At 32.4% G+C, this 22,470-nt stretch overlaps 2 protein-coding genes across 4 annotated transcripts in view; both read right to left on the minus strand.

Moving 5' to 3' along the window:
- Positions 1–108: 108 nt before the first annotated feature.
- Positions 109–5,430, minus strand: LOC132698628 (E3 ubiquitin-protein ligase Topors-like). Of its 2 annotated transcripts, none has more exons than XM_060664830.1 (8): positions 5,041–5,430; positions 4,803–4,990; positions 4,277–4,381; positions 4,082–4,219; positions 3,707–3,976; positions 3,304–3,612; positions 2,116–2,475; positions 109–1,272 (listed from the first exon to the last, which is right to left on the minus strand). In XM_060664830.1, the coding sequence occupies exons 1-8, from the start codon at positions 5,188–5,190 to the stop codon at positions 948–950; spliced, it is 1,845 nt and encodes a 614-aa protein (XP_060520813.1). In that variant the 5' UTR covers positions 5,191–5,430; the 3' UTR covers positions 109–947. The 2 variants fall into 2 exon arrangements, with proteins under 2 accessions (XP_060520813.1, XP_060520806.1); XM_060664823.1 differs by having other exon boundaries at positions 4,082–4,225.
- A 759-nt stretch (positions 5,431–6,189) lies between these two features.
- The window catches only part of LOC132703228 (myb-related protein B), a 44,517-nt gene continuing 28,236 nt past the window's right edge, over positions 6,190–22,470 (minus strand). The window contains exons 4-12 of one of the 2 annotated variants that reach the window (XM_060672359.1): positions 15,792–16,020; positions 15,037–15,254; positions 14,397–14,685; positions 13,885–14,297; positions 13,537–13,824; positions 12,133–12,300; positions 11,611–11,721; positions 8,978–9,064; positions 6,190–8,531 (exon numbers count right to left, since the gene is read on the minus strand). In XM_060672359.1, coding sequence (XP_060528342.1) covers positions 8,412–8,531; positions 8,978–9,064; positions 11,611–11,721; positions 12,133–12,300; positions 13,537–13,824; positions 13,885–14,297; positions 14,397–14,685; positions 15,037–15,254; positions 15,792–16,020 — 1,923 coding nt within the window. In that variant the 3' untranslated portion in view covers positions 6,190–8,411. The remainder of the gene's footprint in view (positions 8,532–8,977; positions 9,065–11,610; positions 11,722–12,132; positions 12,301–13,536; positions 13,825–13,884; positions 14,298–14,396; positions 14,686–15,036; positions 15,255–15,791; positions 16,021–22,470) is intronic. The other variant, XM_060672368.1, reaches the window with a different exon arrangement.

Genomic DNA, 22,470 nt, shown 5'->3' on the forward strand with positions numbered 1-22,470 from the left:
ACCCTTACTACCAGAAAAGTGGATGAAATAAAATGACACAATTCAAATGACAAAAATGTATTTTTATAAGTTACATCTTAAAACTATTAAAACTACAATTAATATTGAAATTATATAAAATTCTTACAACTTACATAAATGTATAATATATCTATAGTAAATATAAATAACTGTACAGAAAAAAAAATCCAAATGACTAAATGTACAGGGTGCCCTAAAACTGAAACAATATCATATCAAAATAGATCCTTTAATTCACTTAAACTGCAGACAGAATTTTTGCAAGCGGTTACAAATTATAATAGATATTTTTGGAAATTGCCATTCGATAAAAGAAAAATCAGATTCCGCAAAGCAATTGGGTGAAGTTTAACAGGTTCTTTCTGTGTTACTGTTATTTTTTCAGAATTTTATTAACCACAAAGTGAAAAATTTATTAACGATTTAAACAACCTATTTTGAATTCAGTATCTCCAACTTTTCTAAGGGATATTCTGTATAAGTTTGGCTAATCAACTAAATAAACAGTGTTTTTCTAGTAGTGTAATTTGAAGAAAGGAAAAAGCATTTTTAGTTGATTGAAACATTTTAAATGAAGGAGGTAATCCTTGAATTTGTATTAAAAAAATTATATTCAACATCCAGCGCAATACATGATCATTATAAAATTAGTAGTACAAATTTAAGTGGTGATTTAAATCTTAGGAGTTATAAAAATATCGAATGTGTTGATAAATGAAAATTTATGATTGAACATTACATAGAGCTGCTGCCAAATTACTACAGTTGCAATGAAATAGCCCAAAACAATATACATATTGAACTGTTAATTCAATGGCATTCCATGCTCTGAATGTCAATATATAACTTTTAATGTATTTTTAAGAATTACCGTATATTTCCTGAGTCACTTTAGTTGACTGACCTATATTACTTAAAACAAATTTTTAGTCAGAGGAGTCGGTTTCGGTAACACCTACTCGATACCAACTATTTTGATTTCTTCTAAGAAGTACTGGTGCACTAGGACCTGCACTTTCTTGTTTATCTTTCAGATCACTCTTGGAATCTGGGTATGTGGAACATTCTTCAGTACTACTTCCGGAGTCCGTCGAATGACTATTAGTTTCCTTAGTCACTTCTTTTCGGGATTGCTCAGTGCTATAGCACTGAAAGGGCGCTGCGTTTTCCTCCAGATACTCAGGCGAATTCTTAATATTTTTTGAAGAAGAATACTCTACATTAGCCTTTTCTTGCTGATAATCAGAAGATCTGTAATAACAAATTTTTTAAAACAACAATTATTTTTATGTGTTCAAAAGTAATTGATTTAAAGGCATTCTAAGACACTAGAGCAAAATATTTCGCATTCTTTTGATAGTGCAGCTTTTAAATTGCTTTGAATTTTGATAATTTGTTGAGGAAACAAACAAAACATTCTCTAATAAATCGCATTACTAGAATTTTATCAAGAATGGTAGGTTGATCAGACTGGAAATAAGTTTGGCTCCAAGAGTTATTTTACATTTACATTTATTTAAAACGAGAAAAATTAATAAAAATCACTTTCAGATACAAATAAAATTCAGGGTCATCTATTTAAATAATTCCCAATTATCAGTGCAACAGATAAAACAGCAGAAAACTATCTCATATGGTTTGGGGCATGCATAAAGCACACTATTTTTTCAAATTGTTAAAAATAAAATGAGAGTTAAGTGGTTACTGGTAGTTGATGCATAATACTTTTAACAACTCTTTTAAAAATCTTTAAAAATAAGTGAACTAAGTTTTTCTTTTGAGAGAAAGGTGACCTTACTGGATTGTATCCTTCTCCCTGCGATGTAGAGTAGTTGCTAAGGGCTCTGTGTTTTAATGCCATCCCCTAGATATTTTAGTACCATTTTTAATGTCAAAATCTTACAGATGGTAAAAGCAAATACTCTAAGAATTGAACTACGCAAAAGTGCTGAAGTCTGTTTCTACTAGGTTGGTTGTTATAACTCAATATAAATCAATAAGTTGTTATGATAGTTATTTATGTTAAAAATGATATAAACCAAATTAAAAAGGGTTCCGGACTTGCAAAACTAAATTTTTCTAGCATGAACTTACCTAGAACATCCGGGCATGTTAAAGGACAAATCCATTGGTTCGGCCTTGTATGAATGTTCAAAATCATTTTGCACTATTGGGGCACATAACTTTTCACTCTTATAAGACACTGTTCTCTCTCTAACTTTCCATTTCTTTTTAATAACATCAATCAAGGGTTTGTCGTCATCGGTATCACTTGTAACATTTACCACTTCCGTATCACTGGATGAATTAATATTACCTCTTTTCTTAAGTTTGATTTTTTTTAATAATTTTTTTCGCTTATATCTTCGATACGCAGATTTTTCCCTCTCATCCGAGCTACTGGCACTTGAACTTGATGAGCGGGACCGACAACGATGTCTTTTCTTTAAACATCTAAAAGAAAAAATGTTTCTAAAAACTACATGTTTGTAGAAAATTTACACATATCTCCTGCACTGTGTTATTGAAAAATTATTTGCAAAGATTGATTGACATTACGTAGGGTGGGCATTTTATTTTTTATTTTACATATTTTTGGAATATGCAGACATGGTAATTAAATCACTAAAATCTCATTAACCACTGGATTGGTTTATTGACAATGGAGTTATAAATCACATGACAAACTAATGATCAAATCAAAAAAGTTTTACATGTTTCTTTCTTTCTGAAGTAATTTGTGTAGCAAACTTAACAGTAAAATTTTTTAACCGGTGGTTCCTTGACAAATATCATCCTAGTGGTGTGATCAAGAGGAAGTGAGTGCACAAATAAGCATGGGAATCATCGAGCTGGGTGTGTTTGTAAAGAGGTGATATTATGTTAGGCTGTATTATTTTTATTTCATTTTATCTACAGAACAAATGAGCATGGCACTGCAGCAAAACAGGTTATGAGGTACCTAAAAAGCACAATGACCTACAAAGAAAATGAGATTAAGGATAAAATGCAGATTAGGCCAGTAATTGAGTGGATTTGTTTATTTATCATCATTACCATCAAGCTGATCAAAAGCATCTAAAGAATGTTTTTATTGGAGTATTATTTAAAAAAACGGATTACCTAAATTAATCAATCTGTGCGATGCTTAACTCAAAAACAAAAAACATCTGAATAAAACCATACCATAAATAAACCATGTTTTATGATATGGTGCTTTAATTGCACTGTTAATTCTTAGGTTTTCGCCAATATGTGCAAGCTCATGTATAACAAACTTACCTCCATTTTTCTTTATCTTGTAAGGTCTTATTTTTATGTCTCAATTTTGCTGGCAGATTTATTGATACTGATCTATGGGGCGAAGGCGAAGGCGAGTCTTTAAAGGAATTATTAGGCATTATGGGCATAGGCACCTGATTCACAGGGGTTATCATAATGGGCTCATCTGAATCTGAATCGCTATCCACTAAATTAATGGTGACAGCCTCAGGAGCCTGAGTTGTACCAACAAAAATGGCGTCGCTATCATCGCTATTATCGGGAATTTCTACTGTATCGTCTTCAAGAAATGGAGCTGGAGATTGGGGTCTACAAATGAAACACACAAACAATATGTTACTACTGGTAACATAGGGGTAAAAAAATAGTGGTTGAATGAATCATGAACTTCACTGAATATTACCTGGTACTATAAATAACTCGCCGATCATAACCAACCATGTCAAACGGTGACCTCATAAAGCTGTAAAATTCATGTACAAAATGGTCAGTCTTGGTAACCAAGTATGTTCCTAGAAGATTTCGGAATGTGCGGCTACAGATGTGATGTCTAAGTAAATGATCCATAATTAGGTCAGCAAGATGCATTACTAATTGGGTATTCTCATTGAGTAGTGCATTTAACTCTCGATTTAACCAGGGAACGAGGCGTTGTCTACTACCTGGGTTGTTTCTAAAAAAAAAGATGTTTAATAATATCTCCTTACTCAAATATATTTATTTGTAAACAATTAAATTTTTAATAATAAACAATAAAATAGGCAATAAAAATGTGTACCTAAAAAATGTTGGAGAAACATCCCTATAGTGACCAGTTAAGTCTGGCAGAGTATTTGCCCATAAGTTTTGACTATAAATAGATCTTCTAAAAGTAGATGAATAATCTCTGGGTCTGTGTCTATTTGGGTAAATGGTCCTGGAACTTTATGAACATCTAACATGAAGCAATTTCAATTTCTGAACAATTATTTACCTTGGATATTGGGTCCCCACAGTAATTCTTCCATTTGTGAATGGATGGGCGAGCAGCATTTGTTGAATAGCATGCTCTCCACGCGAATCTACTGTAAATGTAGTTCTAAAAGGAATTGTAACATTTTTAACAGGTAAAATCTAGACTTAAAAATACTCCATATAGTTAAAAAGCCAAAAAAAACTTTTAGTTACTACTATATTTTACAGAAAGTGTCAATTTTCAATCAAAACTCCATTAATCTCATTCGCATAACCATATAGACTCAACTTCTGAGTCTTTTTTTTTTAATTTTTACAAGTCAAGAAAAACTTAAACATAACATGTTATTTACAAAACTTGGATTGCATTATTGTTGTTTTCTATGAGATATATAATGTTATATGCAATACTGGTGTCCTGCATTGAGGAGTATTGAGAATGTTGGATGTGATTCTTATTAAATAAACATTTTGATATATACACACCTAGTACAGTTAACACAATCTTTAAAAGCTGTCCTGCAAAATAAAATTAAATTTCATACCTAACATGAAATTCATGGCGTGTTGGAAGATGTTGTAAAGGTAAAAACAAGAAGTCATCATTATCAATAAGATGAATTTCTTCACTGCGAGTTGTTTCCACAACATGCTCCTCAAACTCTCCAGTGGAATTAACATTGTGAATTATTGATTTAAAGGGCTGTTTGCATAAAGGACATTCTGCTTTAATCTGCAAAACAAACACTTAAAGATTTGAAATTATTATTGTATAATATTTACCTTTGACCATTCCAAAAGACATTTAAAACAGAATTCATGAGAACATGAATCTGAGAAACATTTATTTGAGCATGAACCTAAACATATTGCACAATTTGGAGGAGGGCTTGACGGACTTGGAGGATTTACAATAACTTTACTTTCTGCCATTTACCACAGAATTACCAATTGCTATTTGAAACTGCCAATATAGAATCAAACACAAGAGTAGGAAAAGCATGAATCACTAACTGGTAAGAAATATCATCGCTGACAGTTGATCATTAATTAACAACTAAAATATCAGCGCGAATTTCTTGAGCTCGCTCTATTGCTTACAAACTCGTAAATGGAACTATATTTTAATAAAGTAACTTTCAACTATCACCATAACAGAACTTCGCAAAACTACTCTCCTTGTCATAGAAAGTTCTACTTCTTTTTCATAATATGACGGAACACAAAGAGGAAGAAGAGGCATAGAGTTCGATAAAGACGGTCTGTGGTGGAGCATTGCACGCTTCGGTTTAACCTTCGCTCTCTCCTAACAGAAATGTTTTGTGATTGTTTTTAAATGTTTAAGTTTTGCTGGGCGAACTATTTTAACCGTTCACATCGGTATGTAGGCCGGATGGGCCGGATGGTCCGCGGTTTAAAGCGGGGGCGATGCCGGTTTTTTTGGTATCGGTCAAAATTGTTTTTTGCTAGCTGAGCAAATGTTGGGTATATTTCTCTTTTTTTACGTGTTGATCTGTGACCAAAAGCGAAAATCCTCGACTGAAGTCGGCAATGGGCAAATAATCCTAGCAGACCTGCCCCACAGTAATTGTAAACGCATACTTGTAGTTGGATAATGAATGATTAAAAAATAGGAAATATAAATTACGAATTTTAAAACGATGCAGGATGGTCAAGCAGGGAAATAGTTATTATCCAAGGATGGTAATCTAGTTTATTTATTTCCGACAGTTCCCTGGAGAGAGTGAAATGGAAGTGACGTCACCTAGCCACCTAGCTAATTGAATACTAGTTTCTTGCTTCATTTATATAAGAGGAAAAAATATTTTAGTAAAGATAAGTTTCTGTTCCAGAATAATGGAACTAATACCCAATTTTTGGATTGATGAAGATAGAACCAATCACAGGCTCTTTTCGAGAAGGAATTAAAGGTGTGTTTGACCGTGGACCCAGGCTGCTGTTAGCTTTCTGCATTTTAATTGTGTACAAATAAGTAACTATTTGGTTAGTTTCTGTTTTCGAGTTTATAGAGAAGAGATAACTCTTATTTAAAAACATGGGGACCAAGGATGGTTCGGTTGGTACGGCGTTGGACGTGCCAACTCGACTTGCCGGAGGTTTTCGGTTCCATTCCCACTGGGTGCCTTGGGTGTGCGTGAAAAATTGGTATCAGTAAATTTTCCTCGGCGGATACCGGAAGATGGGTGAATATCCTAAATTGAGTTGAGCCCAATTAAACGCATAATTAAAAAAAATAAAAACATCTACATGCGAAAAAGAGTATAACTTGGCAATAATGGTTTTGAGTGTATTTAGCCCTTTTTTTATTCGTTGCACCTTGCACAGAAACTTTTGGTCGACCTGTTGAGGAAAGCAGCAGCACTTCTGAGAAGTACCGGATGACACAGAAGTTAGAACACCTATGACTATCACTCAATTTACAACTCAACAACTCATGAAATCTTTATTGAACATTGTAGATATAAATGAATACACAAACAATTCAATACAATGCAATACAATTACAATTATATATAGGGTGTCATATCTTATTGGCCATAGAGCAACAAGTGATTCTATAAACCAAAATAATATTTGTTCAATAAATGTGGTTATAAACGTAAATGATACAGGAGGTTGAATGTAAAACTTAATTTTCGAAAAATTTCAATAATTTTAAGGATTAAATTCGCGCATTATTCATAATTAATGGTGAATAATTTTGTTTGTATTTGTTTGCCCCATAAAAGAGATCGTTTCGACTTGACATACTAGAAACTAAGATAATCCTTTCTATTAAAAAAAAACATTTCTTTGCTTGTGTTTTACCAGTGTTCAGATAATTAAAATATTTAAGTTAAATTTTATTTTACACATAAGATTTACGGCCCCGATAATTGAATAAATTTTATTTTGAATCATAGTATCATGTGCTCTGCGGGGGATAAGTTATGGGATCGTCTCTACATCAAGCCGTTTTATACAATATATTATTTATGATATGAAATATTTTGTACTTTTGCAATTTAAATTCTCTAATACAAAGTAATCTTTATATAAGTTTAATGTATCTACATTTTATTCAACATACCTATTTACTAATTTTCATATTTGTGGTAAAATTAAAATACAATAATGAAGGACTAGCATTAATTAAAGGCGTGGTTTTATTTTTTAACCTATTTCCTTGTAGAGTAACATTTTTTCCATATACCAAATATTTTCATTCTATATCGGGTGGTTCAGGGTAGGTGGTTATCAGAATTATATCGAGAACAAACCAAGAGATTTATTTTATATTATGCACCCTAATCTTTAAGTGCAAGTGCTCTGTAGATCTAAAACATATTGAAGTCTTTCAAACACAACAAAGCCTTTCGTTAAAGAACCTTCCAGATTTCATCAACTATTTATTAATTAAATTAATTCATTTAATATGTTAATCTGTTCATACGGTTACTTCTATGGACCATGTGAACCTCCCTGAAATTAATATATAGTGCTTTGGATTTATTTTATTTGTAACAATTATTTCTAATTTGGAAATTTATTGGAATACAAAATTATTTCTTCCTTCCTTCCTTACTTAATTGGACACGCCAATTCTAAACCTACCGCTTTTTCTATTTACTTGAAAAAATTGATTTTTTATTAAATTAATTGTACACACACACAGTAAAATCTATTAAAATCTATTTTTACGATAACATGAATACAATCTTTAAATAAAACGATAAACTGTACAAATAATAATCATAATACATAAAAGCACGGAAAATGTATATAAGCTATGCAAATGCTTTTGCGTTACTAAATAAAATAATTTGTCCCTGATATTTTCACTCGATACTGGCTGCACTTCTTTTTGTGCACATTTAATGGAGCAGTAACTGCGAGAATATTTGAGGGATCAATTCAATCATTAAAATAGAATCTTTGAAAATATCCAAAAATTCAATCCTTGACCAGTATCTCCAATAAAAATTATTAATTACTAATAAATGTACATTCTAATTTATGATAATATACACTATAAAATCATCCCTCCTGTGGCAGAGTGGCGATTGTGAAAATGAAGCAAATTCCAAATTGATGCGAGAACAATAAAATAATCGGTTGCTTTGCCAAAGGGAGGACGATATTTCATAAGAGTTTTAGAAGTCCAACGAACGTGGCTTAAAGCCATTACTCTTCAAGAAGCGGTGGGCTTTTTCTGTTAGATCAATTTGATCTTGAGTTCTACCACATGCGACCATCACCCAAAGCTTGTCCAACTGCAAATTTTATTTTGATAAAATATGTTCAAATTAGTAGAATATTGGGAAATGTAATCATCAAATTTTAGGCAGATTGTAATGCCTCCTGCAAAATGTGTTAACAGAAAATTCACGATTAACACAGAACAGTAAAAAAGTTTCAAGATGTACTCCATCATGTCACATTCATCTCCAAATAAATTCAAGTAAAGATGAAGTATCAAACATAAAATTTAAGACACTTTGATAAACAGTTGGTCACAATGATGTAAAAAATAAAATTGTTGTGATACATAACATGAAATAAATGAAATTATTAAGCTGATGCACTGTGCATGTTTGTGGATTATCAAAAAACTACACAGATACGCTATCTTGTGAGATATATCATTTTGTCAAGAACCAAAACAGATTGATTGGAAATTATTAATGTCTCTTAGCATCATATTAAAAGGATGCCTCACCTTTGGCGATCGAATGTAAGCATCCTCAAAAGTAATCCGCTTTGCGGCTGCACTACGTTGAGTAGAAGCACTGGCATCAGGATCTGGCTACGATTACAATATCAAAGCAAATTAAGCACAGAGGAATTTTATGGTATCTTAACTGCATTTGCCTTTGTGTTTAAAAACTTGTGTTACATATTTGCAATTTAGGACTTGGCTTCTCTTAGTAAATCAAAACTGTTATTTCGCTCTCCAACATTTCCAGCAATGGTTTACTAACAAATATATAAAATATTAACAAATTTTAAAATTTACTTTTTCCGCAAAGCTTTAAAAATTTTAAAAATTGGTTCCATTGAGTTTCTCACCCCTGATGTTTGCCATTTTTGAACAATGTTTTACTTTTATTGTTTGGGGTATATATTATTTTCGAGACTGTGTATTATATGTGGCTACCAGTTGATGTGTATTTTTACAGTATACATTGGACATAATTTTTTGCCGACTTTTAGTAGACTGTGGTGGGCCTTAAACTCAGTACTTTTCAGAGTCTATTCAAATTTTGCATGCAAAAAAATAAAACATTTCCAAGGGCAACATTCAGTGAATTCGATAAAAACTGATAACCATTCTGATTTTCAAAAAATCCATATTGATTTCTTGTGGGGTCTAGTTTTTTAGGTTTCGATTTATGTTTTAAAGAAATTAGAGTAAAATCCACTGAGTAAAATCAACACAAGTTTATTTGTTTAAATACCTTTATTTTGCATTCTGATACACAATCACAAATCAAATACAATAAGCAAACATACAAGCTAAGATTATTAGAATAGAATCACTAAACGTGTTTGTTAAAAGATTTTAGGATTGCAATTTTGAATTTCTAATATTGTTAGCACAAATTTAGTGATCCAATCCACCAAAATTAGTTAAATACATTAAAGTGAAACATGCTTCACAAAAAATTTCGTTAGTTTACTTAAAGGTAAATGGGATAGCTCAAACATATTAGCTGGGATTAACACAATTCGCAGATCATATATTCTAAAACTATGTTACAATTAATTGACTTCAATCAATCATCCTTTTATGCATTTGCGTGAATTTACAAAATAAAGGTATTTTTCAGACGTTTTATATCAGATTTAGTATAGTAAAAAAACGCACAAATTTGTTCTAAAATTGGTAAAATATCATGTCAGCAATCTTAAACCTAATACAAGAAAATTGAATGGAACGAAATTTGATGTGCAACAAAACGAAAACAAAAAATCTTAAAATGTACGCTAAAAAACGTGCTTCCTACAAAAATAATAAAAAAGACAAAAAACAATATAACAACATAGCCAAGCGTTTACTTCACTTTATGGTAACACAAAAATGAAAATGAAGTGAGTCATTGAATGCTACAGGCAAACCAAATTTCAAAAAATACAATATAAAATTAAATTGATCAGTATATATGATCTGACTCAAAAGATGACTTTGTCAAACTTAAATAAGTACCTACTTAATGTTGAGAAAATATCAACATATTATATGAAGTAGCCTGCCCTAAAATAAAGCGTTGTATTTTATTCTCAGCAACAACAAATAACAAAAATAAAAATATATTAAGTTTTGGAATTACTCAATCTAATAAATATAAATTACACTTTTTAAGGCAAAAACAGGTAAAAACGTAATAAGCACTTGCATTTCGATGTTACAGCAAGCTTTCAAAAAGGAATAATTTAGGGCTTTGGTTGGGAAATATGCTAACTTTTAAGTTAGCTTGGACTAGACAGCAGAATTTTTGGGGGAAAGTTGATTGGAAATTTATATACACCTCGAATTATATTTACTTAATGAATGGCACCCACAGTTTTATGAACTTTACACATAAATATTATAACAGAATGCCATTTCATCTTAAAAACCCTAATGTAAAGTTATTTTTTACTTAGCTAAGCCATATTTCATTAGTGCATTTTATAGTAATTTTGCTAAATATTAGCAACAGTATACTAATATATAACGCAGTTAATATTGATGATACAATCCCTGCCATTTTTTATTTGAACATAGGATACATACTAAGAGTATAAAATATGGTATTTTGGAAAAATATCTAGAAACCTTTCATCCAGCAAAAATAAACCAACTTGACCAATTTTGGCACACAATAAACAATAATTATTAATAATAGCCAAATAAATTAAGCGCGCCTTTAAAAAAAACTATATAGTTATTTTTTCCCATCAAAGTTTTTAGGAAATACGGCGTCAGCAAGAAATATCGTTTTTAATATACTGAAGTTGGTGGCACTTTCTAAGGCACCTATGCAAAAATTCTACACAACATAAACGTGAGAGAAAAGTAAAATGGTTTAAATAAAACTTTCAATGAATTGCTTCGGCTCTAATGCTAAGTTGAAATTCCTGTGATCTATCGGCCGAGGCTGATAAAGAAAATTTTCCCCAACATTAGTTATTTATATCTGAATGCTGAATAGAAGAAATGAAAGAAATATTAATTAAGCGACATTAAAATTGTAATAGGAAATGGTTAGCACACATTGCAACACATAATTAAATCATATTCAATTTGGAGAAAAAATCGGGAAATGGTTAGGAAGGGAATATATCTCCAAAATTAAACCATCCTTGTACCTTAAATCCCTGTGGTCCTACATAATCCAAAGCTGATACTCCTAAAGAATCTTTTATAATTGATGGTGGAGTAGAAAAGAGAATGGATGAATCTGTTCCAAGTGATTTGCTCTGAAATAAAAAAAATATTGAAATCATCAAGTGTTACATTTTATAGTTTGTCATAATAAACTAAATTCAATTAATTCCGAAATATTGTATGGTTCATAAATCATATAATACAATAAGTCAACCTCATGACCGAGGGATAAATAGTAAAAACCCTTGCTAGCTGTCTTGTCACTGAATCTTTAGCTGGAATGACAACAATGAGCGTGGCAATTCGAGCCAGGTGCAAGCTGAACGTCACACCACACAGAGTACTGGAATTCCTTTGGAATCTTAAAACGCTTAGCCCTAGCCCTTGGCACAAATTATCAGAGTGTCATCAATTGTGACACTCATCATGTTCATTGCAGTAAAACACGGATAGGTTGTCTACTTTAGAGGTGACATCCTAATAAATATGTTACAGATACTTACAGGAGTTTCAACTGCAAAGGACATATCGGATGATACTTGAGATGATATTGATGTGGAAGCCCACGATGGAGCGAGTGCTTTTCTCACTTTTTTATTTGGAAGAATGTTTTCTTTGCCAGCTGCCAAACCGCCGCCTTTCCTTTTACCAGTTAAGTAGCCACTGTCATTCTAAAAAACAAAAAAAATACTTCGATTTGTTTTTATTTTAATATCTACAGAGTATTTCAAAAAACATTTATAAATTTTAATGGCTAGTTATTGTTCTTGAACTAGATTCAAATTGCGAAGCCCAGTGCCGTCTTGGGAGGTACCTTAACGAACATTATTATAGATACCTTATTTGTAAACAAATCATACACAATGCTTTTACAGCTCAGTAGAGGAAAATCAATATTTTTAAAATTATTATTACAACTAATTAATTAATAAACAATTGCAAATGCAAAGTATTTATTAAAATAAACTATTCAAATATATATGATATATGAAAAAGTAAAACATATCACAGACCAAAAATTTGAAATATTCCTCAAATGAGAAAAAGGCCTACAATATTAGATAGACTTTTTTTTTATACTGACTGAATTTAAGGACTTCGATATGAACTAGAATGTAATTGTACAATTTTAATGTCAAATATCGGGTTCTGTCTCTGGATCTGTCAAGTCGGCGGAAGTCTGGCAAGATGTTATTGTTGTTTCTTGTTTTGTAATTCTGAAAATTTTTATGTGTTTTATACAGATCTATATTCTGTTTAGTGTACAACAGGCTCGGTATAATGTAAACACAATGGAATGTCACAATTTTTATAAGATAGCGATAGTGAAAACTGCTAAAGCAAGCTATTAAAAGGATTTGCTTGGATGGCACTTGCCATAGAAATAATTGTTGGGATAACTTTTGTTGACAATGTGAATAGTGAATTTTTTAAAATTGGTATTTTCGAATGTAAGGTTGAAAGTAAAGATGTGATTTTGAATTATTCAATGACAGTTAGTTTAGTTGGCCAAAAACTGTTGGGAGAGGTTATTTTCTGAAATATTAACCACATTTTTCAGATTGCACAGTACTGGATGAACTTTTGTTGCAGTTAACATAATTTATTTTGCTTTTCATTGCGTTTTTCGCGAATTTTTGGTATTGTGTCAGTCAATTTTTATAAACATTATTTTTTTACCCTTTGATCACATAAAATAAAATACAAATAACCACAACCATCTTCATTGCACAATAAGGACTTTCACACACAAAAAATATATACATTTAACACCCTGTATTTTGGAAATTAAGCATACCTAGGTTTCTATTAACTTGTTTTCTTGTTTTGAATAATAATTTTCAGCCATTTGTTGTAAGTTCCATATTATATGTTTTTGTTTCTAAGAACATATTGCTTTTGCTTACCGTGGCAGTTACACTAGTGTCTGTTTCATAATGGGAACCATCTTGATCCTTTTTCATTATTTCAGTTATGTCCTCTAATCTAGATGAAGGGGTATCTGGCAAATTTGTAATTGGTCCAGATTTTTTTTCTAAATCCGCAAGAGCCTTTTTGAATGGAGTAGGAGTACGTGGGGTGCCATCATCATGGTAAGTTCGCTTACTAGGTGTGCTTACTTCTGAGGTAGATGCTGTAGGTTCAGGTTTCATAGATAACCCATGCGGCGTACTTAGCGGGCTATAGCTTCTTTCCTTAAAAGTTGAACACCTTGCCATAATGGAACGACTTTTTTTTTTAATCAATAATCTTACCTGTACAGGAGTAGTTTGTTTTGGAGTGAGAGTTACGTGCTTTTTCACTGGAGTTGAAGACAGAGAAACATCAAATGTGATATTTGACACATTTGGACTGTTTAAAAATTGTGAAGGGCTGAATGGCAACTGCTTGATAGGTGAATTGCCGTGCGCCCTTACCGGGCTAAATATTGTGGGTTTTGCACTATCCAAGTCACAATTTAGACTCTCCATTTTGTCGCCATTAGTTGTTCCTGATTCCTCGGCATATTCTGAGGCAAAATTGAAAGTCTCTTGAGGTTTTTCTTCAGTACCCTTGGCTTTTCTTAACTTAGCGCCCCTCCTCAAAATTGATGGTGTCGAAGACCTTGTGGGCGGCGCAATATTCGCAGATGCCAAGTTGCTTCGGGGGCAGTGGGACGAACTGATCACTTGAAAATGAAAGAAACATAAAAACCCGATAAAAGATTACAGGTCGGAAACTATAAATACTGAAAGAAGAATATGCTAATGTTGTTGAAAAGTCTTACTTGTTCTTATGAACTGTTTGTTGGTATTCTTCAATGGACTAATTCTTGGTGAATTGTAGAAACCCAAATCGAAGTCGGACACAATATCATCGTTCAATGGAGTCAGTTTAACAGGCGAGGATTGATTAGTGTATCCAAAATTATTTGGGATTTGCGTGTCGGATGGATCCATTTTATCAAATGGGGTGGGGGTGGGAGTTAAGGGACCTGGACTGGGAGTAGGCGCCCCAGCAGAAAATCCGCCGTTACTGGACTGACTGCTTCCTTGATCATACATTTCAATCCAATCCTAAGAAAAATCAAACAGCTAAATTTATCACTTCTTTACACTTTTTTTTTAAGGACAAATAATTGAAAGGCCGAAAGAGCTAGGTAAATAGAAAATTGGATAAATCATAGAACACAAAATTGATAAAATATGGCCATGTGACGTGACTTGCCGTCAAACAAAAAGTTTCTGACAAATGAAAATATTTTAAAATTAAGAGAACATGAAACTATCAATCTAATAAATTTTTGGTTGTTTTTTTTTCTTCAAAAATTAATTTTGAATCTAATCACGTGTTCCACGCGGCGACTGGAAATTTTAATGAAAGGAGGATATATCTGTATTATAAATAACCCTGATAGGCAGCCTTACTTCACTGTTGTAAAGTGTGTGTAGATTGTCTTTCTGAGAGTCGATCGATCCGATTTGACCAGCAAGTTGTTTTAACCGTAGACAGTTGTTTATATCGAGCTGTCGAATGTTTTTCCTTATTCTACCACGTCTAGAGTCTCCGTTTTCGCGACTTTCAGTTTCGTAACGTCTTCTCATCGTAGAATTCCAATGATTTTTAATTGCATTATCCGTCCTACCTGGAAATAACTTTACTCTTTAATTGAAAATATAAAAACAGCAACACGTATGGGCCGTTCATATTAAATAATGCTCGATATTGAGTTTATTTTCACATCGAGTTATCAACCTTTTTCCGACAGCTTTTAAAGTATTATCTTTGTTTAAATGTGGACATGGACCTTTACTTCTCTGCTAAATTTGAAGTTGATATTTGCAAATTTAGGACACGAAATATCGGGAAAACCCTGTACAATAGGTGAAAACCTTTAATACAAAAGTTTTAGCTGTCTATGCGGGCTATATCGCAATGTAAAATAAAGTGACATCTTTCAGTTATAGCCAATTTTCAATAACAGGGAGATCCATTTTTCAATTTTTATCAAGGTTTGGCGCACCCTGTAAACGGTTTTTGAAAAATGATCTTTTTAGTAGACTCTCGCAAACGCGATTTTTATTTTTTAAAAATACTTTCACCGACTTCAAATAATTTCTAGATCTCAATTTGGACAACTCTTTACTTGGAAAATAGTATGAAACAAGAAAGTATATAATACCTGGCAATAACTTCGCAATTCTAGCCCATTGGTTGCCCAAAACTTGATGAGCTTGGTAAATGATTTCGTCCTCTTGTTCGGTCCATGCGGATTTCTTTATTTTCGGATTTAGATGATTGTGCCATCTCTCCCTGCACTGTTTGCCTATCCTACCTTTCAGGTGGCGGGCTATGAGCGTCCATTTCTTGGCACCGTATTTGTTGACTAACTCAATAACTTTTTCATCTTCCTGGAAGTTAAAAACATCAATCGATATAGGTAAAGTAGGCGATATTAACAATTAGTCTCCCGAGATCATAGTTTAGCATACGCGGCGTGTTCAAAAAGTAAACAGGGCGCACTAAGTACATTCGATCATCGATAATTTTTTTTTTGTTATGTTGATGCACATGTCCCTAATATATGTTCACAGTTTCAGCCAGTTTGCACGATTACTTTTTTTGTGAGACAGCAGCGTTAGACATGTTTTGTGGGATCAGCGATTTCCTGCTGTAAAAAAAATAGAACAAAGAATTTGCACAAAGTTTTGTGTAAAAAAATGAAATACAGTCGTGCAAAATACTTGAAATGTCGGCATATGGCAGATGGCTGAGAAGACGCCGATGACGAACCTCGCTCTGGACACCCCAGCACGCCAATAACTGATGAGAGCGTTGAAGAAATGAAATAAATGCTGTTGAAAAATCGTCGAATCACTATTAAAGAAGTAGCTGAAGACGCCGGCATCTCTATTGGCTCGTGCTATGCAATTTTTTCTGAAGTTTTGTGCATGAAACGTGGAATTAAGCAAACAAGCAAACAAAAGTACCGTCGAAGGAGCATCGCTCAAAAGGTCATAACTGGTGGAAGAACCCCGAATAGACAAAAAAAGCAAATTTCGATCAAATGCCAAGGTATTCTTACAAAACAAAAACGTTGCTTGTGTCTAACTTATTCTCCAAAAAACAAAACCACAATCATGCCTCAGCCACCATATTCAACGGATATGATCCCCTGCGATTTTTTCCTGTTTCCAAAACTCAAGAAACCCATGAAAGTAAGGAGGTTTGGAACGACTGAGGAGATAAAGAAAAAATCGCTGGAATAACTCAAGGCTTTATCACAAAGTACTTACCAGAAGTGCTTTGAGGACTGGAAAAAACGTTGGTAAAAGGGTATTATATCTGGGAGGGGAGGGGGGTACTTTGAAGGGGACAACATTAATTTTGATAAATAAATAAATACTTTTTGATAAAACTTAAAAATCATCTTAATTTTTGAACACACCTCGTAAAAGCAGAAAAAAGTAAAGTCGGGGAGTAAGAGTCGGTTGGCAGGATGGATTTTGATTAATATCTCGAAAATTAGGCATCTTACCGAAAAAAATCATCAAATATAAAACGATTTTTTTGCTAGGAACTGCACTTAATATAATATAATATAATATACAGTGTTATTTAAATACTTGTCTAATATTTTACACGGTAATTTCTCAAGAATTTTTAATGTATGTATGTATGCAATTGTATCAATAGGGTAATCATATGTTTAGAATGCTTAAAATACAAAAATAAGTATAAAAGTGAAAACTGAATCTAATGTTAACAAAATCAAAACTGAAGTTGAAGCTTAAGGGTCAATAAAACAGCTTGCGCAAAGTTAATTTTAAAAGAGAAGAAACACTGTCACAAAATATGTCGGAAGGATACGATTGCAATTGGAAAACATTTTATGACTGGATTTATTGGCCCTCGCAAATGAAAAGGAGAACGTAAGTTGATGTCTAGCTGTACGGAGAAGTTGAACGTGAAAAAGTTTTGTAGGTTTATGATTAATTTATGATTTCGATGTGGCACACTTTTTTTTTTAACTAGAAAAGTTGAATATTTACCGCTTGCAGATTCTGAAATGACTATATGATCAACAGTAAGCGTTAATTGTTTTTGAACGTGGTCGGCTGAGGTTCTCACGCTCTAGCTGCGTTAGAATCACAGACGTATGAATTTTTCCCTATGACGTTTAGTTTTTGAGATAAGCACTTTCTCTCGCTAAGAGCGAGTGATGACTCACGAGTCATCGCTACAAAAATATTATTCTTTTAGAATAAATTGAATCAATATTCTTTAATAATTTAATAAAAATAATAATTTAATGACCTAATAAAATACCAATAGGCAATATAATAGTACAATAAGCAAAATAATAGCACGGCCACGCCCCACTTCTTAATAAAAACAAAGCCAATTCCCACACATGGCCCATGTGACGACTATATGGAAGCAACGAATTATTCCAAAAATGTCAGGCTTGTAAACACATTCGCTTATTAATTCAATTAACCATCTGTTATTGATATTTACTCACGACTTTGGAACCATACAGTAAACAATGGTTCGGAAGTTTGCATGAAATAGAATAATAAATAAGAATTAAGTAGTGCGTATAATCGTTCCATACCATTATTTTCACACACTTGATGGGTCAAAGAGATGTACAAATCTGTCCTGTCATCAAGAAAAGTAGTTCTTCAAAATTCCGTATGAGATTGTAGAAATAAGAATAATTTCGTCAAGGCAGACCTTTTTATTCGGAGAAGCAAATGTACCGAATTTGAAAAAAATTTCTCCAGTTATTTGAAAACGTGAAGTTTTCGCAAACCATTAAATTATTTCCTAAACATATGCTTAAGAAACCGCAACGCGCAACCCGCCACATCACAAATGTTTTTGAAATATTGCAGAGTAATTTGAAAGGCGAATATAAAAACTGGAAATAGTGCACGCAAATTTCTAATAATTGAACTAGAATATGCCCTCTACAATTTTAAATGACTAGTCAAATCCATTCAAAATGTTTTAAATAACATTTTGCAATTGTAGACTGTTGTGTATCATTAATTAATAATAACATGTATTTTACAATAAATTATTATGCGTTTGTGATGTCCAATTTACCTGTAACCCTTTTCAAGGAATACCCGAATACGACACTTAGCAATTCAGTGAATCCCAATAAAAATATCGACTCCATTTAGCACTTCAGAACGCACAATACAAATAAATAAATAAATATAAAATCCATCGGATTTTAAAAATTATTTCTGTCAACTGACTGGTCCATTGACACAAAAAAAATTGACCAGTCAATTGTACAACCCCAGCCTTGTGTTATTGATCAGAGATAGATGGTGATCCAAACAAGGTTTGGTAAATTATGTGTGTTTCAACGCGAAGCAAAGCACTTGACGTTGATTTATGAACATAAAGTTGATTTAGGAAAAAACATCCTTCTGAAATAAATAAACATAAATCTCATTGTATTTTAAAAATTGTTATTAATTATTTCACCGGTCAACTCCACAACCCTAGATTGAACTAATCTTACTTTTATTTATAGTACGGGACACCCTGTATGGTGCTCATTAATACGAATTGTCATAAATTTGTGACCAATGCCTTCTATTCCGGGTTATTCCTTTCATTCTGATGAAATTAATATCAGACTGCTCATTGCATAATCCAACCCAACATATTGGGAAATTAAAAATATGTACTGATGTTCGCAAACTTGTCCTAAATTATCCACATCTATAACGACACAATTCTTCAAAGCGTCCTTCTTTTCCGTTATACATGTACTTACATATCATGAATATACATCATGTCAGCGGATGTAAAAAAATGATTCAATGACGGTTGATCTATTTTTCGGTTGCTAGTTAACGTACCTACAAGCTGTTTAACCAGATAATTAACTATTTGGTTTAAGCATGGTCGTTATCACTACTCTTCTTGCTATACAATGTACACCATAATAAGGGATAATGCAGAACGGAAGCTGTTGATTACATATTATATTGACGCAAGGCTTAGACATGGAAAGTGTATATACGTGGATACATGCCATCGTCTTCCTAATAAAAATGAGCAAACGAATACATAGGAGACGGTTTCGTTTTCGTTAAATTAACTTAATTAATTAGAATTTTAATTTGGGGACCGCTGATTTACAAAGGAGTCCAGGTACTGTATTATTGTAATATCATCACCTTTATTCTCTATTGGCCGATGGCTCCATTCATATTTACCATATTTTATTTGCTAATTGAATTCGCAGAAACCGATTCCAAAGCTCTTAAACACGTTGCGTAATAACCTTGGTCGCGTTCAAGGTTATTTTTGGCGGTTTTATTTTCAATGAACGAATAAAGATAGGTTTGTTTGTTTACACATATCAGAACAATTTTTACTTCTTTTTCGTTGATCTGAGCGATTTTTAAACCAAAGAAAATTCACGAAGGCGATGTCGGAATAAAAAAAAGGTAGGGCACACCATAAATCAATAAATGAAATATCGACAGCAGGTGTTTCAAACAATCTGGGCAATCTCTTTTTTCATTTTCCTATAGGCTCTCAGTGGTAAATATGAACCAATATGAAAATGATTAATTAAAATAGATTAAATAAAATTACTTACAATACAATTAAAATTTATTTATTTAATTAATTTCAAAAAAATTTCTCCAAAGAAATTTGGCTGACATCTACAAAATTGGTTGCCTTCACGTGTGATTCGAAGCACCGACCGTGGAAATCAAGCGGCCTATAAGACAAAAGACACACAAAAACCCCCTAGAAGGGGGATAGTCGAAGGCCTAAATATACCGGTTCCCACAGCAAGTGAAGGACATTGGCCCCTTAGGTAGTAAAGTGACTGATGCATGTCTTTGATGTACGGGCACAGTTGGTATTTGTTGCATGTGTGTGAAAAAAGTGACTCACCATTGACACACAATATATTGATCAATATTACTTGCAAGAACGTTTACCAAAATTTCTCAATAGGTGTTTCCTGGACAATTGATTTGAATGAAACAGGCATGGGCTTCTTTTCGATGATTTGCAAAAGAATTGCTTATAATTTTACACTTAAAAAGGACGCATTAAACAAATAAGTCATAACTGTAGCCATGACACACTTAATAAATTTAAACATATAAATCGTTGATCCTGTAAATATATACGTATATAACACATAGTATATAATATATAATTAAATTATGTATATTTAGTAGACTTAACCAAAAAATAAACTTTTCTGGATATATATATTTATATAAAAAATATACATATATTGTATGCATATATGCATTACTGCAAGTCTTTGCACTAAATTAATAATTAAAAAAATGTTTGTTAATCGTCAACGTCAAAACCAGTCAAAATATATCGCAACCACCTAGTTCAAATGATTTCACAAAGTACCCGTTAACAAAAACCCTAACGGTTATAAAAATTGAGAAGTAATATAAAACAATTTTTTATTACACTGATCTGTATAGAAATCCTCTAAATAAAATTTGCCTCACAAAATCGATACTGGCTGAATTACATTTCAGTTGAGATCGAGTTCACTCTAGAAACTTGGTATTATGTACCATTTATGGTTATTAATTGTGGATTGATATAGAAGCTTTAGGAAGAAATAGTTTGTACGGTACTTATTGGCGAGTATTATTATATGCAATATACGTATCCTCTTTCATTTTTATTACCTTACAAGTCAGAAGTGGGATAAAACTTTCATAAGTTAGTATGTGTTAATGAAAATGAAAAATCTGATGCTAGCTGCAGTGCAATTGAGTTTTCGATATGCTTACAATTCCGATGTGGATGTTTGTTTTGAAAAAGGGAAGATATTAAGGTGCCTAATGATAATTATAAGATGAGAATTCAATAGTGAATGTAGTGGTAGAGTAATAGATAATAAGGTAGAGGTTTTCAAAGCAAAGCTCAATATTGTTGCAATGGTTTTTGAAAATATAAAGGTTTTGAAGTGCTATACAAAAGTCACTACGATTTTGAAAATGATAGACGAAAGTCGCCATACTTTTGAAGAGGTTGTTTTTATGGTTGCCGGGCAGATCGTCAAAAACTGATCAAAAATAAGATATGTTTATAGCAGCAGTTTAAGAGGGGCCTACACTTTATCTCGAAACCTACTTGGGTTACAAAAAAATACAAAACTTGTTTTTTTTTTAAATTTTCCTAATAATCACTTTTTTATATACAGGGTAGCACAACAAAGTTACATGTTCTTTAAAAACACCCTATATTTTATTGCATTTTTGGATAGCCCCTTAAAAGGATATTTATGAGTATAGGTCTGTGATGCACCGTTCCGAAGTTATTAGCGATCATCTTAAGAATTCGGGTTATGTTTAATTTCCATCTTTTATTTTTACGAAAATAAAGCTTTTCTTTAAGCAATGATCAAATTTCAAATATTTTCTTAAAAATACGCGATGTTGCCACATTTCGCAATTTTCTTAAATGAGACACCCTGCATACTATTGGATTTTCGAATAGCAATTCCAATTATATATTATATACATTGTACATAAATTATATTACATTCATAAGTTAAGAATCTTGTAAATAAGGTCTTTAAATGGAAAAAAAACTTTTATTTTATTCAGTTGCATTTTTCTTGAGTCTATTTTCTATAATGTATACGAAGGAGGAAAACGTCGACCTATGAGAATGTTACTATTACTAATAGAAAAAAAATGAGCCGAACAGTTTTGGATGAAAATATGCAGCTAGATATTCTTCTGCATTTTGAAAATACTCCAGAGGCCTCCACCCGCGTTGCCGCTTCAGATGTAGAGATACGACGCACCACGCTTCAAACATGTTTA

The sequence above is a fragment of the Cylas formicarius genome, unplaced genomic scaffold, assembly GCF_029955315.1.
Source record: "Cylas formicarius isolate icCylForm1 unplaced genomic scaffold, icCylForm1.1 PGA_scaffold_10__41_contigs__length_53128322, whole genome shotgun sequence".
Classification (NCBI taxonomy): Eukaryota; Metazoa; Arthropoda; class Insecta; order Coleoptera; family Brentidae; genus Cylas; species Cylas formicarius.

Bases quoted from the DNA above. Each gene is read 5' to 3' on its own strand.
- LOC132698628 (XM_060664823.1), bottom strand. From the start codon at position 5,190: ATGGCAGAAAGTAAAGTTATTGTAAATCCTCCAAGTCCGTCAAGCCCT. The intron at 3,613-3,706 runs GTAATATTCAGT...TTTCATTTGTAG, and splicing joins CGAGTTATTTATAGTACCAG to ACCCCAATCTCCAGCTCCAT. The intron at 1,273-2,115 runs GTAAGTTCATGC...TTGTTATTACAG, and splicing joins AACATGCCCGGATGTTCTAG to ATCTTCTGATTATCAGCAAG.